Source organism: Alosa sapidissima, chromosome 19, assembly GCF_018492685.1.
Source record: "Alosa sapidissima isolate fAloSap1 chromosome 19, fAloSap1.pri, whole genome shotgun sequence".
Classification (NCBI taxonomy): Eukaryota; Metazoa; Chordata; class Actinopteri; order Clupeiformes; family Clupeidae; genus Alosa; species Alosa sapidissima.
Window position 1 is genome coordinate 26,916,702 of NC_055975.1, and position 21,342 is coordinate 26,938,043.

At 43.9% G+C, this 21,342-nt stretch overlaps 2 protein-coding genes and 1 long non-coding RNA gene across 4 annotated transcripts; 2 read left to right on the forward strand and 1 right to left on the reverse strand.

Annotated features, from left to right (window-relative positions):
- The first annotated feature begins 329 nt into the window (after window positions 1-329).
- Window positions 330-12,560, forward strand: il17a/f2 (interleukin 17a/f2). Of its 2 annotated transcripts, none has more exons than XM_042071635.1 (3): window positions 330-549; window positions 10,303-10,472; window positions 11,820-12,560. In XM_042071635.1, the coding sequence occupies exons 1-3, from the start codon at window positions 517-519 to the stop codon at window positions 12,052-12,054; spliced, it is 438 nt and encodes a 145-aa protein (XP_041927569.1). In that variant the 5' UTR covers window positions 330-516; the 3' UTR covers window positions 12,055-12,560. The 2 variants fall into 2 exon arrangements, with proteins under 2 accessions (XP_041927569.1, XP_041927570.1); XM_042071636.1 differs by lacking the exon at window positions 330-549 and adding an exon at window positions 10,144-10,217.
- A 902-nt stretch (window positions 12,561-13,462) lies between these two features.
- Window positions 13,463-16,877, forward strand: LOC121692758 (membrane progestin receptor beta-like). Its single transcript, XM_042071632.1, has 2 exons — window positions 13,463-13,796; window positions 14,627-16,877. Exon 2 carries the CDS (start codon window positions 14,628-14,630, stop codon window positions 15,699-15,701), a length of 1,074 nt encoding a protein of 357 aa, XP_041927566.1. The 5' UTR covers window positions 13,463-13,796; window position 14,627; the 3' UTR covers window positions 15,702-16,877.
- A 558-nt stretch (window positions 16,878-17,435) lies between these two features.
- LOC121692761 lies at window positions 17,436-21,319 on the reverse strand. The gene is made up of 3 exons (XR_006025341.1): window positions 20,719-21,319; window positions 20,245-20,541; window positions 17,436-18,530 (listed from the first exon to the last, which is right to left on the reverse strand). It is a non-coding gene; the product is annotated as an uncharacterized LOC121692761 (long non-coding RNA).
- Window positions 21,320-21,342: the final 23 nt, after the last annotated feature.

A 21,342-nucleotide genomic window follows, 5' to 3' on the forward strand; every position in this document is an offset into this window, starting at 1 on the left:
TTGACATAAACATAGCATCATGACTTTTGATTGCACTGACTGTTTCATTGGCATACATATTTGCTTTTAAAGCATAAACTAAGCGTTTTGAGCAAGATACGCGCTTTTGCAGGTTATCAAGTATACGGTGCAGTTTGTGCAAATTATTTAATTAACTAGCAAGATACAAAAATGTCAGAAATTGATTATACGTGTAAAAGTACTATAAGATTAACTAAAAAAAGTCTGGTAGTGACCTTAATCGGATTGGTGTAGGTTTTGCCCTGTCTACACCCACAGACAGTGTGCAGATTTGATTTTGCGATTAATGCGGTCGGATATTAGTGGGCATGGTTGGAACAGCACAGTCAAAACTCTGCCAAATGTACCTACCTCTTCCTTTGATAATATCATCCAGGTCAGTGTAGGCCCTTTATCAGGCCATTGAAATCTCTCGCAATCAACCTAAGTGCCTCAGATCTATCAAAGGCACATCATTTCAACAAAACCAACGGAAAGTGTTCGAAAACAATTGAGATGTTCTACAAATTCACTGCTACTAAACGTTGGGTGAGTGTATTTCTTCCTATCGCTTTTGCAATCCTTTTTAGTTTTAGCTTGCAGTTACCCTGTCCATACTTAGAGAGGATATTGCTTGGATTTGCATTTTGATTGACATTTGCTTGGAGACTCCTCATCATGTTTTGTATAGAAGTTTGCTGTTGCTAGAGCAGGGGTCTCAAACACCCGGCCCAATTCCGGCCCACGACGTATGTCAAAATAATAATGTAATTCGGCCCTTGAGGCTATTTTTAATTGCGACAAACAACGATACTGATTAAAATAGACGATAGATCCAAGTACGGTGACAAATCTCATTTGTAGCCTACTCTGCTCTACTATGTGCTAGACATCCAGAGCTTGATTCAAACCCAAAATCGCTGCGCAAAGTTTTCAGGAAATACTTGTATTACACGCGAGAAACACAAAGACGTGCATTTGTAATGACGCGGAAGCGATGCAGGCCATAGTTTTGCACAAATTGAAGCAGAAATAGGCCTACACTATGCAGTAGTATGCTGGGGTGGAAGCAGGAAGAAGGATGTGGGGCGAATTGACAGGCTGGTAAGGAAAGCTGGCTCTGTAGTGGGAGCTGAACTGGAGTGTATCCCTTCACTATCTGACAAAAGGACCCTGAACAAACTGATCAACATCTTGGACAATGAGTGTCACCCACTCCACAGCACTATTGTTAAACAGAAGAGCCTGATCAGCTGGAGACTTCGCTCACTGCCTTGCTCAACTGACAGACTGAGAAAGTCATTTGTCCCCAGGGCCATTGAACTGTTCAATGCCTCACTTAAGGGAAGAGGAGAGATAGACTTCTCTGCATAGTCTGTCTGCCTCTTCATCCCCTCCATGTTTGGTACTGTCTGTCCACTAGCCACTTGTACCACTGTCTTTATGCCTCACTGTTTATATTAGCACATTAGCACATATGCATAACCCCCCCCCCCCCCCCATGCCACAGCCGAACTGTGGCCACACTTATACATTTCTTAAATAGTTAAATATATAGATATATAGACTTTCCTTTACTTTATTTCTGCATTGTTGCACTGTTGACTTACTCATTTGCACTATCACCATGACCACTATCACCATTGCACTACCACCATGACACTCACTCATTCACACAGAGCACCTTAGAGCACCTTACCATACCTTACTATGCACAGAGAATCACAGGCTCAGTCCCCGCCTCAGTCATTGCAAGCGCCTCTGATTTATTAATCACCACTATGTGGATACTGTTTTTAGAATTGATTTAGATTAAGTGTTAGTATAATTTGTAATTTTGTTATTTGTATTTTAGTATATTTTTATATATTGTATTAAGTGTTAGTATAATTTGTATTTTAGTATATTTAGCATATTCTTTATCTTCTACTGTCCTTACTGCTTAGTTGTGTTTTTATATTATATACTTTAATTACTCTTCTGCTGTTAAAGAATGTGTTTGTCTTGTATGTATGCTGCTGAGACCTTGAATTTCCCCTGGGGATCAATAAAGTATCTATCTATCTATCTATCTATCTATCTATCTACACCAGGGGTCTCAAACTCAAATGAGCTGGGGGCCAATTCTGCCTACGTCATCTGATTGGAGGGCCGGCTATTTCTGAAAATGCAATGTTCTTTTTTTCAAATACCACACAAAACCGCAAACAGAAAGTGCAAGTGTTTTTATCTAGTTTTAGACACCTGTGCTAGCAACCTTAGCTTATAAATAAAATAATGATAAAATAAATATTAATACAAATTATAAAATAAATGAAAAACATAAAAACAGGTGTATGTGTTTCACACCAAATAAAAATATTTCCTCTCATAACTTTTTTAAACCTGGCAAACTAGGCATCAGGGTTAAGAAAGCAACACCATTGGATTTTTATATCAAAATTTCAAAAGGCCATGGCTTGAAAGTGGTCAGAGATGAAGTCCTACTGTAAATGTAAAAATCTTTGAGTAAAACGAAAGTTTATGAAGGGGGTAAATTTACCCATATAATTTGTCACTGGATGGCAAGCACCTCAAATTATGCACCTTTCAGTAAATACTGGATGAAGATATTTAAGCAGGTTTACTTTCCTTTTTTCATATTACCCACATAACAAATTAACAGGAAAACACCTAAGATGTATACCAACACCTAATATGTTGTGGTTTAGTAATAGATTACTACAATATAGGCCTACAATAAAGTATTCTGGTCAAACAGTTCCTATCGCGGGTAATCTGCAGTACCCAGAAGTTCGCATCATATTGCGGTTGGCTTTGTAGTTCTTTAGAGCCCTATTTCTACTAGCCCTGCTGTCTGTACCACATCCATTACGGACACTATCATCACGATTACCACTGCAACCTCCAAGCTATGTTGGGCAGAGGGTCGAAACAAGCATGGTATGCTTAGTGGACACCGTTGTATACACGCACCTCCATTCACAGACGCACCGTGACTATCACTGTCATAGACGATCGATCATAATCTCCAAAAGGATATTCTCCTTCAGAATTAGAATAGGTGAATAACATAGCTTACCTAAGACTTCATCGCACGTGAACGTTTTTCAACATTTGGTGTAGGCCTATTTCTGCAACACTATGGCCTGCATCGCTTCCGCGTCATTACATATGCACGTCTTTGTGTTTCTCGCGTGTAATACAAGTATTTCCTGAAAACTTTGCGCAGCGATTTTGGGTTTGAATCAAGCTCTGGATGTCTTGCACATAGTGGAGCAGAGTAGGCCTATAAATGAGATTTGTCACCGTACCTGGATCTATCGTCTATTTTAATCAGTATCGTTGTTTGTCGCAATTAATAGCCTCAAGGGCCGGATTACATTATTATTTTGTCATACGTCGCGGGCCGGAATTGGGCAGGACGCGGGCCGGATTTGGCCCGCGGGCCGGGTGTTTGAGACCCCTGATCTACACCTAATGTTGAAAAACGTTCACGTGTGATGAAGTCTTAGGTAGGCTATGTTATTCACCTATTCTGATTCTTAAGGAGAATATCCTTTTGGAGATTATGATCGATCGTCTATTGACAGTGATAGTCACAGTGCGTCTGTGAATGGAGGTGCATCTTTGCGTGTATACGACGGTGTCCACTAACCATACCATGCTTATTTCGACCCTCTGCCCAACATACCTTGGAGGTTGCAGTGGTAATCGTGATGAAAGTGTCCGTAATGGACGTGGTACAGACAGCAGGGCTAGTAGAAACGAACTATGCGAACTTCTGGGTACTCAGATTACCCGCGATAGGAACTGATTTGACCAGAATACTTTATGTAGGCCTTGTGGTTTAGTAATACATCACTAAACCATATACATCTTAGGTGTTGGTATTAGGTGTTTTCCTGTTAATTTGTTATGTGGGTAATATGAAAAAAAAGGAAAGTAAACATGCTCAAATATGTTCATCCAGTATTTACTGAAAGGTGCATAATTTGAGGTGCTTGCCATCCAGTGATGGGTACATTTACCCCCTTCATAAACTTTTGTTTATACTCAAAAGATTTTTACATTTACAGTAGGACTTTATCTCTGACCACTTTCAAGCCATGGCCTTTTGAAATTTTGATATAAAAATCCAATGGTGTTGCTTTCTTAACCCTGACGCCTAGTTTGCCAGGTTTAGAAAAGTTATGAGAGGAAAATATTTTTATTTGGTGTGAAACACACACATACCCGTTTTTATGCTTTTTGTTTGTTTTATAATTTGTATTAATATTTATTTTATCATTATTTTATTTATAAGCTAAGGTTGCTAGCACAGGTGTCTAAAACAAGATAAAAACACTTGCACTTTCTGTTTGCAGTTTTGTGTGGTATTTGAAAAAAAGAACATTGCATTTTCAGAAATAGCCGGCCCTCCAATCAGATGACGTTGGCAGAAGTGGCCCCCAGTTCATTTGAGTTTGAGACCCCTGTCCTAAAGATTAGGCCCCTCTGCATAGCATTCAGTGATTTGCATGCATTAATTTCAACACTGACCTTGATCTAGCCTAGTTTGGCTATTTAAAGCTACTTTATTGGCAAAACACAACACAATGTAAATGAACTATAACAAAAAATAAAGGATTTAATCACACAAAGTAGGCCTACTATTTTACTGACTATAAAAATAATAATTATGTAGGAAGTTTAGAACCCAGAATTGACCTGCACACTACAAAAGTGCACTGAATTCAACACAAATGACTCAATACACTTGGAGGAGGTATGAGTCCTTTCTTTTCCAGATATCTTAGGATTTCGCCGTAGTATCGTTTCAGTATCGAGCATCGTGATATTTATGGCAGGTATCGTATCGAAGTCATAATTTTGGTATCGTGACAACACTAATTGCGACCATGTTTGAATCAGTACAGTGTACCCAGTGTCCCACTACACTGGAACCTTAGGATGGCCATGATCTCTGGCCATCCTGTCTTGGGCTGGGCCACCTCCGTGAAGCTCTCATTAACCCGTGCATGAATTGTGCAATTATGTCGGTTGCACAGAGGCAGGCTTGAGCGCAGAATGTGAAGCAACACTGCCTGCTGCCACTTGATAGAAAGACTACTAAGCGCCACTCTGCGGAAACCCCCACTGTGGCTTATAAAAAGAAAAAGTCCACATCTGGCTTGGCCCAGCAGGTGGAATCTCTTTCATCTGATTTGGAGCAAATAAAATCTATGTTAATGTCACTGACTAAAGGCGCAGCCCCTTTTGACACCTCACCTGACATGCCTGAACATTCCCCATCTGAAGCAGATGATGATTATGATATCCTATCTACAGCTGCATCAAATGCTGTGCTTCAACATAGCGCTGCATGCCCTGAGAATTCAGCACTCTCTGTGCAATTGGCGCCCCCAGCTGGTATGGAACCTGCCACACGGTCCCAAGACCTTAGTGATGACTCTCTAACGTCTGCAAACATTGGGGGTGGCCCCATAGCCTCCCTGCAGAGCACTATGAAGCTGGCTTTAGCCAGATTGGCCCTGGACACACCGCCTGCTCAGACAGCGGAACCCAGTGCCTTCTTTAAGAAAGAACACAAATGATGACTTTTCTGTACCCATTTGTAAGGACTTTGTTGCAGAGTTCTCAGCAGCCTTTGCAGCTGATGCACAAAGGACTTGGGTGAGCCCAGCTGTGTGCACACTATCAGCCATGACAGGTGCGGGAGGTCATGGCCTGGCAAATATGCCAGCAGTGGACCCATGTATTGCAGCGCTAGTGGTTTCGCCAGGCGAGGCGCTGCGTCCAGATCCACGCTGCCCTAGTGCTGAGTGCAGACGTACAGATGAGTTGTTCATCAGAGCTCACAACACAGCAACACGGGTAGGACGGCTATCCAACTCTTTGGCACATCTTCTGCTGGCCTTGCGAGTGTCACTGCCAGGCACTAATGCCGATGCCGCCCCAGATGAATTACTGAACACTGGGCTTCAGACACATAGCCCAGGACATGGGAAGACTTGTAGCTACCTTGGTGCGTGGCTGCCGCCAAGTCTGGCTAGCACAAACCCCCCTGCCAGAGACATGCAGGGCCACAATTCGGGCACTGCCGCTGGTCCCTGGCCATGTCTTTGGACCTGCTGTAAAGGACGCACTGGATCGCCGCGCTTCCCTATCTGAATCGCGTCAGCATGTGAGCACGCACAGGCCCTTTCGTTTTCGGGCCCCAGCGCCTCCAAACCCACGCTTTGGCCACCCCAGGCCTCTCATCCCCACCCACCCAAGGGAAACCAGGCACCAGCAGCACCCTGGTACCTCGTTCGGCCCCCAGGAGTGCAGAGCGAGACCACCTGCTCAGGCGCAACGTAGACTTCCTGCACAGCGCCCTGCTTTTGATGCTAGGCCAAGAAAAGCTCAGCGCTGACGGGCCCCGGCTGGTGACAGGGCTTTTGTCAGTCCAGCAGCTGTCATACTGGAAAAAGTCTGCAAAAGACCTATGGGTCGTGCGTACAATGACAGAAGGGTACAGGCTGCAGTTCCGTCGCCAGCCACCCCTCAGTTCACAGACCAGGGTCACTGTTGTTCGAGACCCAAGGCGTGCATTAGTCCTCTCCAAAGAGATTTCCTCCCTCTTGGACAGGGACGCAATAGAAGTTGTTCACCCTCATGTTCACGAAGAGGGCTTTTATTCAATTTATTTCATAGTTCCAAAGAAAGATGGTGGCCAGAGACCAATCCTGGACCTCCGGAGGTTGAATATGTTCTTAAAAGTTCTTCCCTTTCGCATGTTGCGTTCTGCAGCGTTGGCAAAGGAGAGTGGTTCACACTAGTAGACCTAAAGGATGCGTATTTTCATATCCCGATCGCACCAGAGCACAGAACATTTCTTCGCTTTGCATTCCAGGGGGCTATCTACCAATTCAAGGTCCTCCCATCTGGGCTCTCCCTAGCCCCCCGAATATTCACCAGATGCATGCAGGCAGCCCTGTCACCCCTCATGATCCAGGGCTTCAAAATCCTACCTTACCTGGACGACTGGCTCGTGTGCGCCCCCACCAGGGAGCAGGCAGTCATGGACACACGCAGACTGCTCACTCACATCCAGGCATTGGGCCTCACTGTGAATGGGGAAAAGAGCAACTTGACGCCGACACAGTCGGTGAAGTTCATTGGGATGGGGTTGGATTCCCGCACGATGATGGCCTACCTACCCCAAGTCCGAGTTCAAGCGATCCTTGCTTTCGTCGGGCGCTTTAGATTGGGAACACAGGTACCTTACCTGACATTACTGCAGCTTCAGGGCCTGCTGACAGCCGCAGCACAGGTAATTGCACTAGGGAAGCTGCATGTCAGACCTCTTCAGATGTGGATAAGGGATCTGGGGCTGGACCCTGTACGCCACAGACGCACACCGGTACGTATATCACAAGAATGCTTGACAGCTCTACAGAAATGGCAGTCGACGGATTTTCTTTCGTCAGGAGTAGCCATGGGACAGCTTCCATCACGCAGGGAAGTATTAACAACCGATGCATCCAAAACTGGGTGGGGCGCAGTCTGGCGCCCCAGGGGAGTGCGGGTCATCGCCCATGGAACAAGAACACATCAACCTGCTCAAATTGCGAGCAGTCCGACTGGCATTGGAACATTTTCTCCCAGTGCTGAAGGGCAGACACATGCTAGTCCGCTCCGACAACCTGTCCACTGTGTTCCATGTGAACCACTACGGAGGCACCAGGTCACGAGATCTCCTGAAACTAGCACAGGAATTGTGGTCGTGGGCTTACCCCAGGTTCCTTTCACTAAGAGCGATACACCTGGCGGGTGTGAACAACAGTGTAGCGGACGCACTATCCCGCCGTGCCTTGCACCCTGGCCACTGGAGACTTCACCGAGACGTGGTGCGGCAAATATGGAGCTTGTTTGGCGAGGCACAAGTGGACCTTTTCGCCTCCGCAGATACAACTCATTGCCGTCTTTGGTTTTCAGAACAGGAGCAGGACAGTCCACTGGGACAGGACGCCTTAGCTCACAGCTGGCCGGACAGGCTACTCTATGCCTTCCCACCAATCCCTCTCATACACGCTCTGCTGGATCGGATCCAGAAGGAGGGACACAGGGTTATCCTGGTAGCCCCTCGTTGGCCGTCACGAGTTTGGTTCCCCCTGCTGCTGTCTCTCCAGCAGGGGATACCTTGGGAGCTTCCGGTAAGGACAGATCTCCTCTCACAACTAGGAGGGCAGATGTGGCACCCACGACCGGAGTTCCTCCAGCTATGGTTGTGGCCCCTGGGGCCAACCCACGGTTAATGTCCTGCACACCTGAGGTCAGACTCACAATCCTTAACGCTAGAGCACCATCAACCCGTGCAATGTACGATGGGAGATGGAAGATCTTTCAGAAATGGTGTAAAGATCGTCACAGGGACCCGCTGTCCTGTTGAATCAGTGTTAGAATTCCTTCAATCACTTTTTGAATCTGGGAAATCTCCATCTACACTGAAGGTGAATGTAGCTGCACTCTCTAGCCATCGTGCCCTGATCGATGGATCATCCCTCGGCTCGCATCACCTGATGGTTGCCTTCCTTAAAGGAGCAAGGAGACTGTATCAATGTAAATATACAGGTCACACAAGCACAAGTTTAAACTTCATGTAACTGTTAAGACTATATAAATATACAACACAACTACCTCTATTTTTTTTTTATATATATGTCCTATATTTCTATTTTGATACATACATGTTCTATATTTCAGTCTTGCACTTTAATTTAATGTTTTATGGTCTATGGCTATGTCTATAGTATGTCTATGTCTGTATTTAAAGTATGTCTATGTCTGCATGAGAAAGTAAGAAATGAAATTTCAATTCTTTGTATGACCAGTGCATGTAAAGAAATTGACAATAAAAGCCGACTTGACTTGACTTGACTTGACTGAGGCCACCTAGAATGAATAGGCTGCCACCCTGGGATCTTCCCACTGTTCTAGAATTTCTTTGTGGTAAGCCATTTGAGCCCCTCGACCAGGCTTCTCTTAAATGGTTGTCCTTAAAGTCATCATTTCTTCTTGCAGTGTCATCTGCCAAGCGTGCCTGTGAACTGCATACACTATCTGTCAGCCCTTTGTGCCTTCACTGGGGTTTGGATGATTCAAGTGTGAGGCTCAGGCCTAACCCAACATTCTTACCCAAGGGTCTCTCACCTGGGTTTATCAACCAGTCCATTGAGCTATTGGCCTACACAGACAGCAGTGACCTTCGACGGGTCCTGCTGTGCCCTGTTAGGGCGCTGAGATATTATGTTACCGCTACTGCTGAGATTCGCCGCTCAGACCAGTTGTTTGTTTGTTTTTCTGAGGCCAAACGAGGAATGCCACTCTCCAAACAGAGGCTCTCGCACTGGTTCATTGAGGTGATAGAGTCGGCCTACAAGCATGTTAACCGTAGACTGCCGGCACCTGTAAAAGGGCATTCGGTCAGGGGCGTGGCAGCTTCGTGGGCAGCCCTCAAGGGGATCCCTCTGTCTGACATTTGTGCGGCCGCAACATGGTCGTCCCCATGTACATTTAGCCGCTTCTACAATGTTAATGTGGCATCTACCCCCTGCCTAGCTTCAGCAGTGCTGTCTACAGCAGATTTGGGTTCCATCTGAGTCACTCCTTGTGACATTGTGATATTCTTCATCCACTACAAAGAGACTGCCCTGGCGGTCAGGAACTACGAAACATAACGCTAGTTACGAATGTAACTGTGGTTATGTGAGTAGTGGATGACCGCCAGGGTTTCTGGTCACTCGGAGTATGCGAGAAGAGAACAGTTACCTGAGGAATGCTGGCGTGTGACAAAAGCTGATATAATTTCGGTGATGTCACATGCCGGGTCACGGAGTGACGTTTTTGGTATACAACTCTCGGTCTGTGGCTGGCGCAACAGAGATATATCCACTACAAAGAGACTGCCCTGGCGGTCATCCACTACTCACATAACCACAGTTACATTCGTAACTAGCGTTCCCAATCTACTTCCTCTGCATTAAGATAACATATGGAATGTTAAAATGGAAGCCTTGTGGGGCCAACTATGATGCTGATAATGGAACTCTCTTGAAAGGGTCTATATGAAATGTGATGCTACAGTAAGTGGCTTGAGTGAGGAGAATGCAATGAGTTGAGCAATATTGTTGAGTTTGTATTTGTGAATAAGACCACAAACAGATGGGATGGTATTCAGATTACTGAACAGATGCTTAATTTGACTTTTTAAAAATTAGATGCCAGACACGAACTCTCCCTCCTTCCTTTGTACAGGGGTTCATTTGCTGCTTGGTCCTGCTGATGAGATGCTCTCTGGTGGAGGGCAGCAACTCGGCTGTTTGTTACCCCAAAATGAATTTCCTTGTGCACCGTCCGCCTCCCTCTGAGGGATGGAAAAGGAGCCGAGAGCTCAACAGACAATCACTTTCTCCCTGGAAGTGGAAGTAAGTGGAAGCCTCATTCAAATCTTCAACTCGTGGCGTGGCGTGATGTTATGCAAAGCCATTCTTAGATTGATTTGTTAGTTTAGTGCATTCGTTTAATGTAATAATGTGCAGCCCATGGCAGCACTTTGTACGCTTTTTCTGATACATTAGATCATTTCCTCCTCTCCCACCCTTCTAACCGGGAGTGGCGTTGTCACGGTTTAGAATATTATGCTACAGGCCACAAATGTGTACATGACATGAGTATTTTGGTTTAATTGTGCTAACACAGTCTATGAGATAGGGACTGATGGCATGCTCAGTGGAGAGGGACAGTGAGTCCCAAACAAGATGATTTAGTTAGTATGGCACAATGTAAACCTGGCAAAGAGCCGTACATTCTCCCAACTGTGTCCATTCACTGTGACATAAGCTGTCTTCTGTACTTCAAAGGCTGTAAACTCCTACTTGTTTAAGTGGGATAGAAGTTAGAGTCAAAGAGATCTGCTGCATCACAAGTCACGCGTCACAATGCTCTGGGATTTGGGAATCAAAATACTTTATGGGTGTCATGGCATGGACCAAAGAATGTGCATTCTCAGAAACTGTACCATACTTTTAGAGGAAGCTATTATGGGTCAAAGAAGGAACGGGAATTGAACTGCATGGAGTTGGATTAGGCCTACAAGCACATTGTAATTGCTTGCAATTTGCCTTTAGTCATCTGGAAGAAATGGCTTCCGAGTGAGGTACAAAGCAAACAAATACACCAAATTGATTGGTAGTCCCAATAAGGAGGTTCATTGTTGAGGATCGACTAAAGACCTTTCTACCCACTGCATTCCGGTTTAATGTTCTAGAATAATTGCACAGAGTGATTTTTGCCAAGCATTCTGAGAAAAGATTAGTGGGTCAAAACTCCACCAAAGCAGTGAAAGCATTTGTTAGGCTGGGTGAACTCAGCCTGATCTGCCGGCGGTTTCTATTCCACCCTGCAGCTCAGGCTGGAAACCTGTACATCTCTTTCTCCTGCTTCTGTTACACTTTTGCAGGGGCCAATCACAAACTGGCTTATCCACCTGGCGCGCTATTGGCATGTTTAAAACGATGACGATAGCGGGAGAGCCTGGAGTTTTCACGTCGCTCTGCAAACGTCATCCGGTTCGTTGGTCAGATTGGTGAATGACTATCCAATTGAGTCATTTGAACTATGCCCGTTGATCACGCCTATTGTGCAGTAGAAAATACATAGCGGACTCAGAAAAAGATTGAGCTTGGTCTGGTGAAAGCCAGACTAAGCATTTGTCCATCTGGGCATAGCTTCGTGCTGTAATGTAATGGACGTCCTTTCCTGAACCCTTCTAGGAGAATCTTTGTGGAGAATGGGATTCCTCAGGTGATCTACGAAGCAGTCTGTGATGCGTCATACTGCGAATATCCACAGAGTGACATCGAAGCTCAGGGGAACCTCAACGCTGTGGCCATCCACCAGGTGCACCTGGTCCTGCAGAGACAAAGAGGCAGGCCCAGGTGTTACGTCGCGCATTTCAGACGCGTGGCAGTGGGCTGCATGTGCGTCTGGGCCAAACATTCACACTGAAGGACACTCCGCTTCATGTGAAACATTATGATCTGTATAATGTGTCCCACAACCACTTAAGCATACCTGATTCTAACATTGATCCTGACCCCCTAATACAAATTGTTAGCAAGCTGTCATTAATTAATGGGAAAATAAATTGTTGTAAAGATGCTATGCAAAAATATGCCATGTTTATGTTTCAACAACTGAGATAGCATGTTTATTTGTGGGTCTGTGGACAATGTCTTTGAAAATCTAGCAGATTGGACACAAAATAAATAAACGATACAAGATAAAGAGCTTCCACACATGTCTTGTGCTAATTATTTAGTATACTTATACACAATACTTAATTACTTATACACAATACTTCAATTCATTTGGCTGGCACTGTTATCCAACGTGACTTACTTTACAAAGTGACTTACAATTTACATTCTGGTTTTTGTGAATCTATGGTGCTCTCGCAGCATAGAGACAGATGCTTAAAAGAAAATCCCAATGATTTTTCACATACCGGTAGGTCTCTGTTTCTCGAAGTCACTGAGAACTGCTGTATGAAAACTCCCCGGAAAATAATCGGTTCAGCCTATAGCTGCAGACAATGACTTGAGCCGGCAGGCAGCTACAGTGCTACACTCTGGGGGCATGAACATTGGGGCTCATGAACATGAACTACCAGAATTCTTCTTTAAAAAAGTGGTTATTGGTGGTGCCAGCAAAGGACTGATACCCAAATGTACTCATACCTCTACTCCACTGCATCTATACTGAGAGTAAGTTTGGATACGTGTGTACACTAAATGTGTCAGTGTAACTGGTCCTCAATGTGATGTACCTATGTTGAAATGCATCACTGCAGTAATATAGTCATATCAGTTCCTCCATGTCTTACTCTAGCTCCATTCACATTTGATCAAGCGGCTCTGCTGAAGAAATATGACACATAATTAGCATTTGAGAATGTGCACATTTCAGATAAGAGAGAACAAAGAAGTCACTCATTTGAACGTCAACATGCCACTGTTCACTGAGGAATACGTATATAAACTGAAACAATATACAGATGAAATTATCAGTAAAATATGTTGCTAAGAAGCAGTCAACAAATATGTTTAATCTAATCTGATAATAGTTAGTGTGCTGCGTCTAGACACAGAAAATTGGGAACAACTTCGCCGGCTCTCCTAGGAGAGCATTCGCAAGGGAAACACTGAGAGCTGAGCTTTGTGACCTAAAGAATGTCACATGATTCTTAATCCTTGAGTTGAGTTGTTTCTGCCCAGAGCTGAACTGGACACATTTCATTCATTGTGCTGGACAGGCTGGGCACGAGCACACTGTTCGAGACTTGACCAGAGAGAGAGAGAGAGAGATAGAGAGAGAGAACTCGCTTGTCCATAGAGATAGAGATAGATAGCACAAAGACAACCATGTTCGAGGAAGTTCTCTAGAACAAAAACTGGACACATTTATAACATTGTCTGTGTAGGTCAGACTAGCTAAAGAACACACAACTGCAAATCTGAACAGAAACAAAGAGTGGTCCCTGCTCCAGGTCACACACACACACACACACAGAGAGAGACACACACACAGACAGACATACACACAGAGTGAGGCACAGGAAGGTCCTGTAGAAGCCTCACTTGGCCTCTCCCTCCTCAGTATGCTGTCGCTGACCTCTGCGACCTAAGTCATGATGGCAGACTCATGGACGTTCACTGTTAACCTGAGGAGGACCCCATAGTGCGGACAAGGTGAGTGATCACATACTGTATCATTTCACCTATCTACTATGTTACAAAGTAATGCATTATACATATATTGATTTGCAAATATGGAAAAAAGAGAAAAGTTGTTGCTTATATGATTTTACATTCAAATCGTGATAATCATTGATACTTTGCAGCATCTCAGAATTAATGAATTTCACAAATCCTTTACCCATTGTTTTAAATCATTCATTTTAAATTTGTTTGACCAAAGCAGAATATCTTGAGTGATATGAGAGGTATTATTGTTGTTTGCTAAAGCCTAACGCCTTTAATGCAGACTCTGTCTAATTCCACACTTGGGTTTTCCTGCCAAAATGGCTGATTATGGAGTGTTTTACCTATTTAGCTCATTCTCTGATCCTTTAAACAGAAATCACATTCACTTGCTTTTAAAAACATGAATAAAAAATATGTTTTCTGTTCTGTCTCTTTAGGGACATTGTTTAGCAGCATTGTGGTCTGATATTTTAGACTGATATTTGTGGTACAGAGTGTACACAAGTGTTGTACTACAATCTATGATGCGCGACTGTAATACAAATCGTGCTCTATAGCGCTTTATCATTGCACCCAAAGCCCTTTAATAGCGAAGGAGGAACCTCACTAACCATTACCAATGTGTAGCACCCGCCTGGGTGATGCACAGCAGCCATTATGTGCCAGAACATGTGCTCACCAAAGTGATAAGAGATAACAGCTCTTGTTGTCTTTCATTTCAACATTCATAATTTAATTTCCAGTGCTGATCTCTCTCTCTCTCTCTCTCTCTCTCTCTCTCTCTCTCTCTCTCTCCATCCTCCATCCCTTCCCAGGATGCCGCGGTGGGCTTTGGTGTGTCTCAGTTTCCTGTCCATGCACCGCAGACGGCTAAGTGGCTTCTCCCCGCCTCCCCAGGCCACTGTGCTGGCCAAAGATGTGCCCGTCCTGTTCCGTGAGCCGTACATCCACGGTGGCTACCGGCCCGTGGGCCAGCGCTGGTCCTGCTACCTGCTCAGCCTCTTCCAGGTGCACAACGAGTCCGTCAATGTGTGGAGCCACATGCTGACCGGTGTGATCGTCCTCCTCCGCTTCCTGCTCCTGCTGCACACCTGGCCTGCCCCGCTGGACCTGACCGCGCTGCCCCTGTGCCTGTACGTGACCTCTGCCCTCACCTACCTGACCTGCAGTGCGGCCGCCCACCTGCTGCAGTCGCACTCGGAGCTTGCCCACTACTGCCTCTTCTTCCTGGACTACGTGGGCGTGTGCGTCTACCAGTACGGCTGCGCGCTGGCGCACTACTTCTACAGCTCAGAGCCGGCGTGGCGCAACACCGCCGTGGCCGACGCCTTTCTGCCCGGCGCCGTGCTCCTCGGCTGGCTGACCTGCGCCAGCTGCTGCTTCGCCAAGCTGCGCTACCAGCGGCCATACCCGCTCCGCCGCAAGGTCTTCCAGCTGGTGCCCACCAGCCTGGCGTACCTTCTGGACATCAGCCCCGTGGCCCACCGGCTGGCCAGCGCCGGCTCGTCGGACGGCAGCGACGCCGACGACGCTCTCGCGCTCCACGCGCTGCAGATCTTCTTCTTCCTGCTGGCGGCGCTCTTCTTCTCGTGCCCCGTGCCCGAGTGCTTCTTCCCGGGCCGCTGCGACGTCCTGGGCCACGGCCATCAGATCTTCCACCTCTTCCTGGCGCTGTGCACGCTGGTCCAGCAGGAGGCGCTGTTCCGGGACTTCCGGGCACGCTGGCGCACTCTGGAGCGGGTCCACGGGCGAGACAGGCTGATCGGGGCTTGTGCCTCCTTCCCCACCCTGGTGCTCTGCAGCCTGCTCACCGCTGGCGTCATGTGCTGCTACGCCAAGAGGAAGCTCAAAGCCAGGCCCAAAAAACGAAGCTCAAGGATTAAAAACTGACTGGAGAAAAAAACGTCACTTCATGTCATACTGGTTTTAAACTCTACACGACTAAAAAACATCACTTCATGTCATAATGGTTTTAAACTCTACACGACTAAAAAACGTCACTTCATGTCATACTGCTTTTAAACTCTACACGACTAAAAAACGTCACTTCATGTCATACTGGTTTTAAACTCTACACGACTAAAAAACGTCACTTCATGTCATACTGCTTTTAAACTCTACACGACTAAAAAACGTCACTTCATGTCATACTGCTTTTATACTCTACACGACTAAAAAACATCACTTCATGTCATACTGGTTTTATACTCTACACGACTTATCAATATATCCTCTGTAGTATCTGGTGTTATGAAGAGTCTGCACTTACACACACACACATACAAGCACTCACACACACACACACACACACACACCGTGACAGCCCTGATCGATACGCGCACACACCCTCCACACTCGTCAATAATTATTATTTATTTGTTTACATGCCTCACCAGGAAGTGAATCCACCTGCTGCCTCAGGCATGCCCCCCCAAAACATGGATGTGATTTTTTTTCTTCCCTGCTTGAAGTCAGACCTAATTAATGGAGCCAAGAACAGGAGGAAAGAAATAGACTGAAACAAGACAGTAAACATTCTGCTAGTTTACAGTACATGCATACAATGTCCATGACATGTTGTCTTTATGTTATAGAGTTATGATATAATTACTGTTATGAAGAGTCTACACCACACAGATTATTTCTCGGCAGGATATCTGTGAATTTGTTATATTTTGGAGAGCTACTCAAAAATTTACAAATTACAAATTATATGTTAGCACACTAAAAGGAAAGAACTGAGAGCCAGTCCTAAACAAGAGCAGTGAGACAGCTGCAGACCTTCAACCCTATATAATCACCTATGTCCGCCCGTGCCCTATTTTTGCCCCCCTTACGTTAATGTGCCACTTAATATTCATTTCTATACAAACCAAGATGGCGGATTCCTAAAGAAACGCAAGCTCCCAGAAAGGTGTCTAAATGATCTTTGTACTGGGTCTCGAAGTGCTGTAAACAGTATTGTAATACTGCTGGTACAAAACCACGACTTACTAGTGGAATTTTGATTATGTGACGAGATTTCAGGAAACAATGTATGTGGGCCTAATTTTGCTGTAAATAAATGTATTCATTCTTCCGACTGCAATTTTTGATGTTTGCAGGTGTTGCTGCTACGGTTTACCAAAGCCACTTTCGATTTTGAAACTATAATGTCATCCAGTTTCGTTGCTGATTGGGAAGGTAATCTGCCAATCAATGGAAATGTTAGTGAACTATGGTGTTCCAGACTAGTATCTCCCTGAAATGATCTGATCTAGGTATGGCCAGGCTAATAAATGCCCTCGGTTAGAGCCAAACCAGATTTTGTCCCATTCTACATCTCGCTACTGAAAAATGTAAGGTTGTATAATTAAATATTATTTTGAGTTATACAAAAATATATTTTATATTTTCTAGTTCCTGATTCAGGTCATCATGTAGGAGGAAATATTTATGGTTACTCCAACGTGACTGAACATTTACAGGAAGCTAGATGAGCAAACACACACACACATTTACATTTAGTCATTTAGCTCACGCTTTTATCCAAAACAATCACTATAAAATAAAAAAATAAATACATATATATATATATATATATATATAATATGTGTAGTAAATGTAAAAATACTACTGCTTAGATAACATTAAATGCTGTTACAATTTAGATGAGACATATTGGCATATTGGTGTGCTTTATAATATTACGAAGACCAAGGGTGAAATCATAATATACTTTGAGGGGGACATATAGATTCCCCCAATACTCAAAAATGCTCAAAATGCAACCCCCATACCAAGACAAATGCTATGCTACAGTAGTATCACTCACTGTTGTTCAAAATAATAACTTGTTACAAAGTGCAAAATGGTATTCTAAATGGTTAAATAACAGACCTCAGTTTAGTGAAAACACCTTATTATGTCCTTCGTCTCCTGTCACATTTGATCAGTGCTCTTTTCAAGTTGAACTAGAGTAGTGCTTTACTACTACAGGATATTATTCATTACTGTCTTATGTCATGGGGGGCTTATACATGATCTTATGTGGTCATGTAAACAATATTCAAACCAAAACGACTGCACCCTAGACAGGGCTATGACACTTTTAACTAGATAACCCAGTTTTTGCCCCTTTAGTCACCCCCATGCCATCTTCTATCTCTGCCCAACTGGCATCATCATGCCCTTTCCCCCCTCTCTCTTTAGGCTACTCTGAATGCAATAGTTTACATGATCATATGTGACCATGGTGGCCATATAGCCACACCAAGGCATCCCCAGAAAGCACATGAAGATGTTGCACAAGTTTTTCAATATTTGCTACTTTTTACCACAATATCTGGACTTATTTTCTATACCATTGCACAGATTTATGTGTATATGATTATAGTTATAGAGTTGTCATTTGTTCAACTCTCAATGGCATAAGACAGTATTGTTAGACTGTATTATTGCAACTGTATTATTAGACATTATTGTTTAAAAGAAAACATACACATATCACCCCATGTGTTCATGAATTTGTACATATAATAGAATGGCAGGAACTGATTTCACCCGCCATGCACATTTGATGTAAAGAGCCAGTTGTAATGATTCAGTAGGGCTGATGTTGCTTCTTTTCTAATCTGAAGGGGGCAGCAGTGAGTCAGGAAGCAGAGAGAACTGGTTAAAGGTTTGAGTTCTCCTTCTTTCAGAGTGATGAAGATCCTGAATACTGTTGTTCATTTACAGCTAACACAAACATAAGAATATTAGAATAGAATTAGAATTGTGATCTCATCTTTTTCATTTCTCTCTATGCAACATTAGAATTTTTGTACAGAAGTAAAGGCCTACATTCCTTTGATACAGTAAACTTCAACCACTAGAGTCAAAAGGTCTGTGCTTTCTCTCTCTCTCTGTTTTCTCATTGACTGAGAGTTGACTACTGGTAATAATAAGCTTGTACTTGTAGACATCTTATGTGTCTGTGTGTGTGTGTGTGTGTGTGTGTGTGTGTGTGTGTGCGTGCGTGCGTGTGCATGAGTGTGAGTGTGTGTGTGTGTGTGTGTGTGTGTGTGTGCGCGTGCGTCCGTGAGTATGTCACTCTCCTCAGATGAGTGATGAGAGAAACCAAACCGAGCGAGGCATTCCAATCATAACACAAGTTTTATCAAAGGTGACTCAGAACATAAAATATTGTTGACATGAAAAAAATAACAATATATCGTAATGTCAGCTATTACCAACCATCCTGTATTTCCAACTTCTTACGTGTATGCGTCACTTAATATTAATTTCTATACAAACCAAGACAGCGTATTCCTAAAGAAACGCACCCACAACATAAGTGTATCTAAATTAGCCATGTACCAAAAATTACATTTTACCGTGACTCTAAACAGTGTTGTGAGATCTAAACAGTGTTGTAAGGCTGCGTGTACAAATCCGCTTGGAGCTCCAGTGGAATTTTGATTTGCGACGAGAATTCTCGGTCTAACCGTTGATGTGCCGTGAGAAAGGTTGGGAATAGGTACCCACCAGCTCAGCACTAAACTCTGAGCGTGGTAAACAAAATCGGATATTTCAGGCAGTAAAACCCCCAATAAGAAACAAACTAGATTTTGTTCAAATCTACACAATATGGCTACTGAAAAATGTAAGGTTAATTTATTAAATGTTATTTTGAAGTATTAAAAAACATTGTTGTTTTAGAATTTTCGTACGAAATGGTTGGTAATTGGCACGTTTACGATAAAGAATGTGGAACAGCATGAATTTTTAAAATAACAGGGCTATTCTATTGAGACTGTTTGGCTTTCCAATGTGCGTACATCATTCCTGAACATGGGCCTGAAATGCAATGATGATGTATGGTTCTATATCGCACTCTACTGGCTGTCTTGGTGTACTACATTTTTCAGTACTACGTTTCTCAGTTACAGTGCTAGGACCATAGATATTAGAAAGCTACTGTAGATACCGCATTGTCCGTTGAGTTCTATTAGGTGGCATCGTAAACGCAGTCGCCATATTGCTGGGGGCAACACCTTTACTGTCTATGGGCAACACTTGCTAGCAATCAGAGACACCAGTCAGAGTCACATGCTCCTCCATTGGCCTCCAGTGATTGCTGCCCCCACCAAGATGGCGTCGCTATTTACGCACATTCTGGAGCCAAATGCGGTAGCTAACTTTCTAATATCTATGGCTAGGACTGTCCACCAGTGTAGCCTACTTACACTGGATGGACAGCAGAGGGCTGTGAGGAGCTAAGTCTACATTGAACATAATGTGGTACAAGCAACTTTACACACACAATGAAGTAGTCTTTTACCATAGATGTCTTTACAATTGCATGAATACCATTTCAACTTATAAAACATTTCATGGCTACATTGTTTTATTATTATTATTATTTGCTAAAATGCAAGAGATTCAAAGTTTGCTTGCAGTAAAAGGATACCTTGAGCAGCAGTGCCTTATCACTTTGTAGATGTGTAAACAATGGCATCAGCGCAGTACATTTAGTGCTTCCCTGGCCTTTATCTGCACTCCTTTGAACAACAGCTGACGAGTAGACGGCACTCTTTTACTGTCGACTCACATAATGCTTAAGTGCTCTGCAGATGACCACAGCAAATATTTGCACTGCTCCACAATAATTCTGATGTTAATTTGCCAATAAACACATGCACAGGCAGGCACACACGGGAGCAGGCACACACACGCACACACAAACATACACTCTCTCTATATATATCTGTTCACTGGAAGCTGTGGTAAAAAAAAAAAAAAAACTATTTCAATATAAATGTAGGTAAATCCTGACTTTACATTGTGCAAATGTAGAAATTCAAGCTAAATCCGTCTGCCATTGCACATCATCATTTGCTTGTTATACACATCTGCCTGCCACTGAACTAGCAGGAAAAGATACCTGTCCACGATATCTGAGAATTAGTCATGTTTCATGAATTAGTTTGGACAGGGAGATACTTTAAAGCCAAGAGCTGCTTTACAGTTCAAGTCATTCTGGTCGTTTCAGCGAGAGGATCATAAAAACAGGTGTGGCGACGAGCCAGAGAGAACAAGAGAACAGACGGAAGGAGGGAGGGAGAGAACAAGAAAACATACGGAGGGAGGGAGGGAGAGAGAGAGGGGGGGGGAGAGGACAAAAAGATTAACAGTGGGGAGAACAGTAATAGTATTAACAGTAATAGTAGTTTTTATTTCATGCCATATCATCCTCTATTATATGCTATCTATATACTAAGCTGCAATATATGGCTATATTGGTATAATAGAGAGAGAGAGAGACAGAGAGAGAGAGAGAACAAGGAAGTTTTTGTGTGTGTATTTCTCATGAACTTCTGTTAGTGTCATGTTTGAATGTTTAAAGTCTGCAAAAGGAACAAACACACTAGCACACACACATGCACACACACACGCACACACACACACACACACACACACACACACACCACCAAAACCACAGAGAGGGTGGTTACTGTAAAACAGATGCCAGCTGTTTGAGCCAGAGAACAGAGAGAGAGAGAGAGAG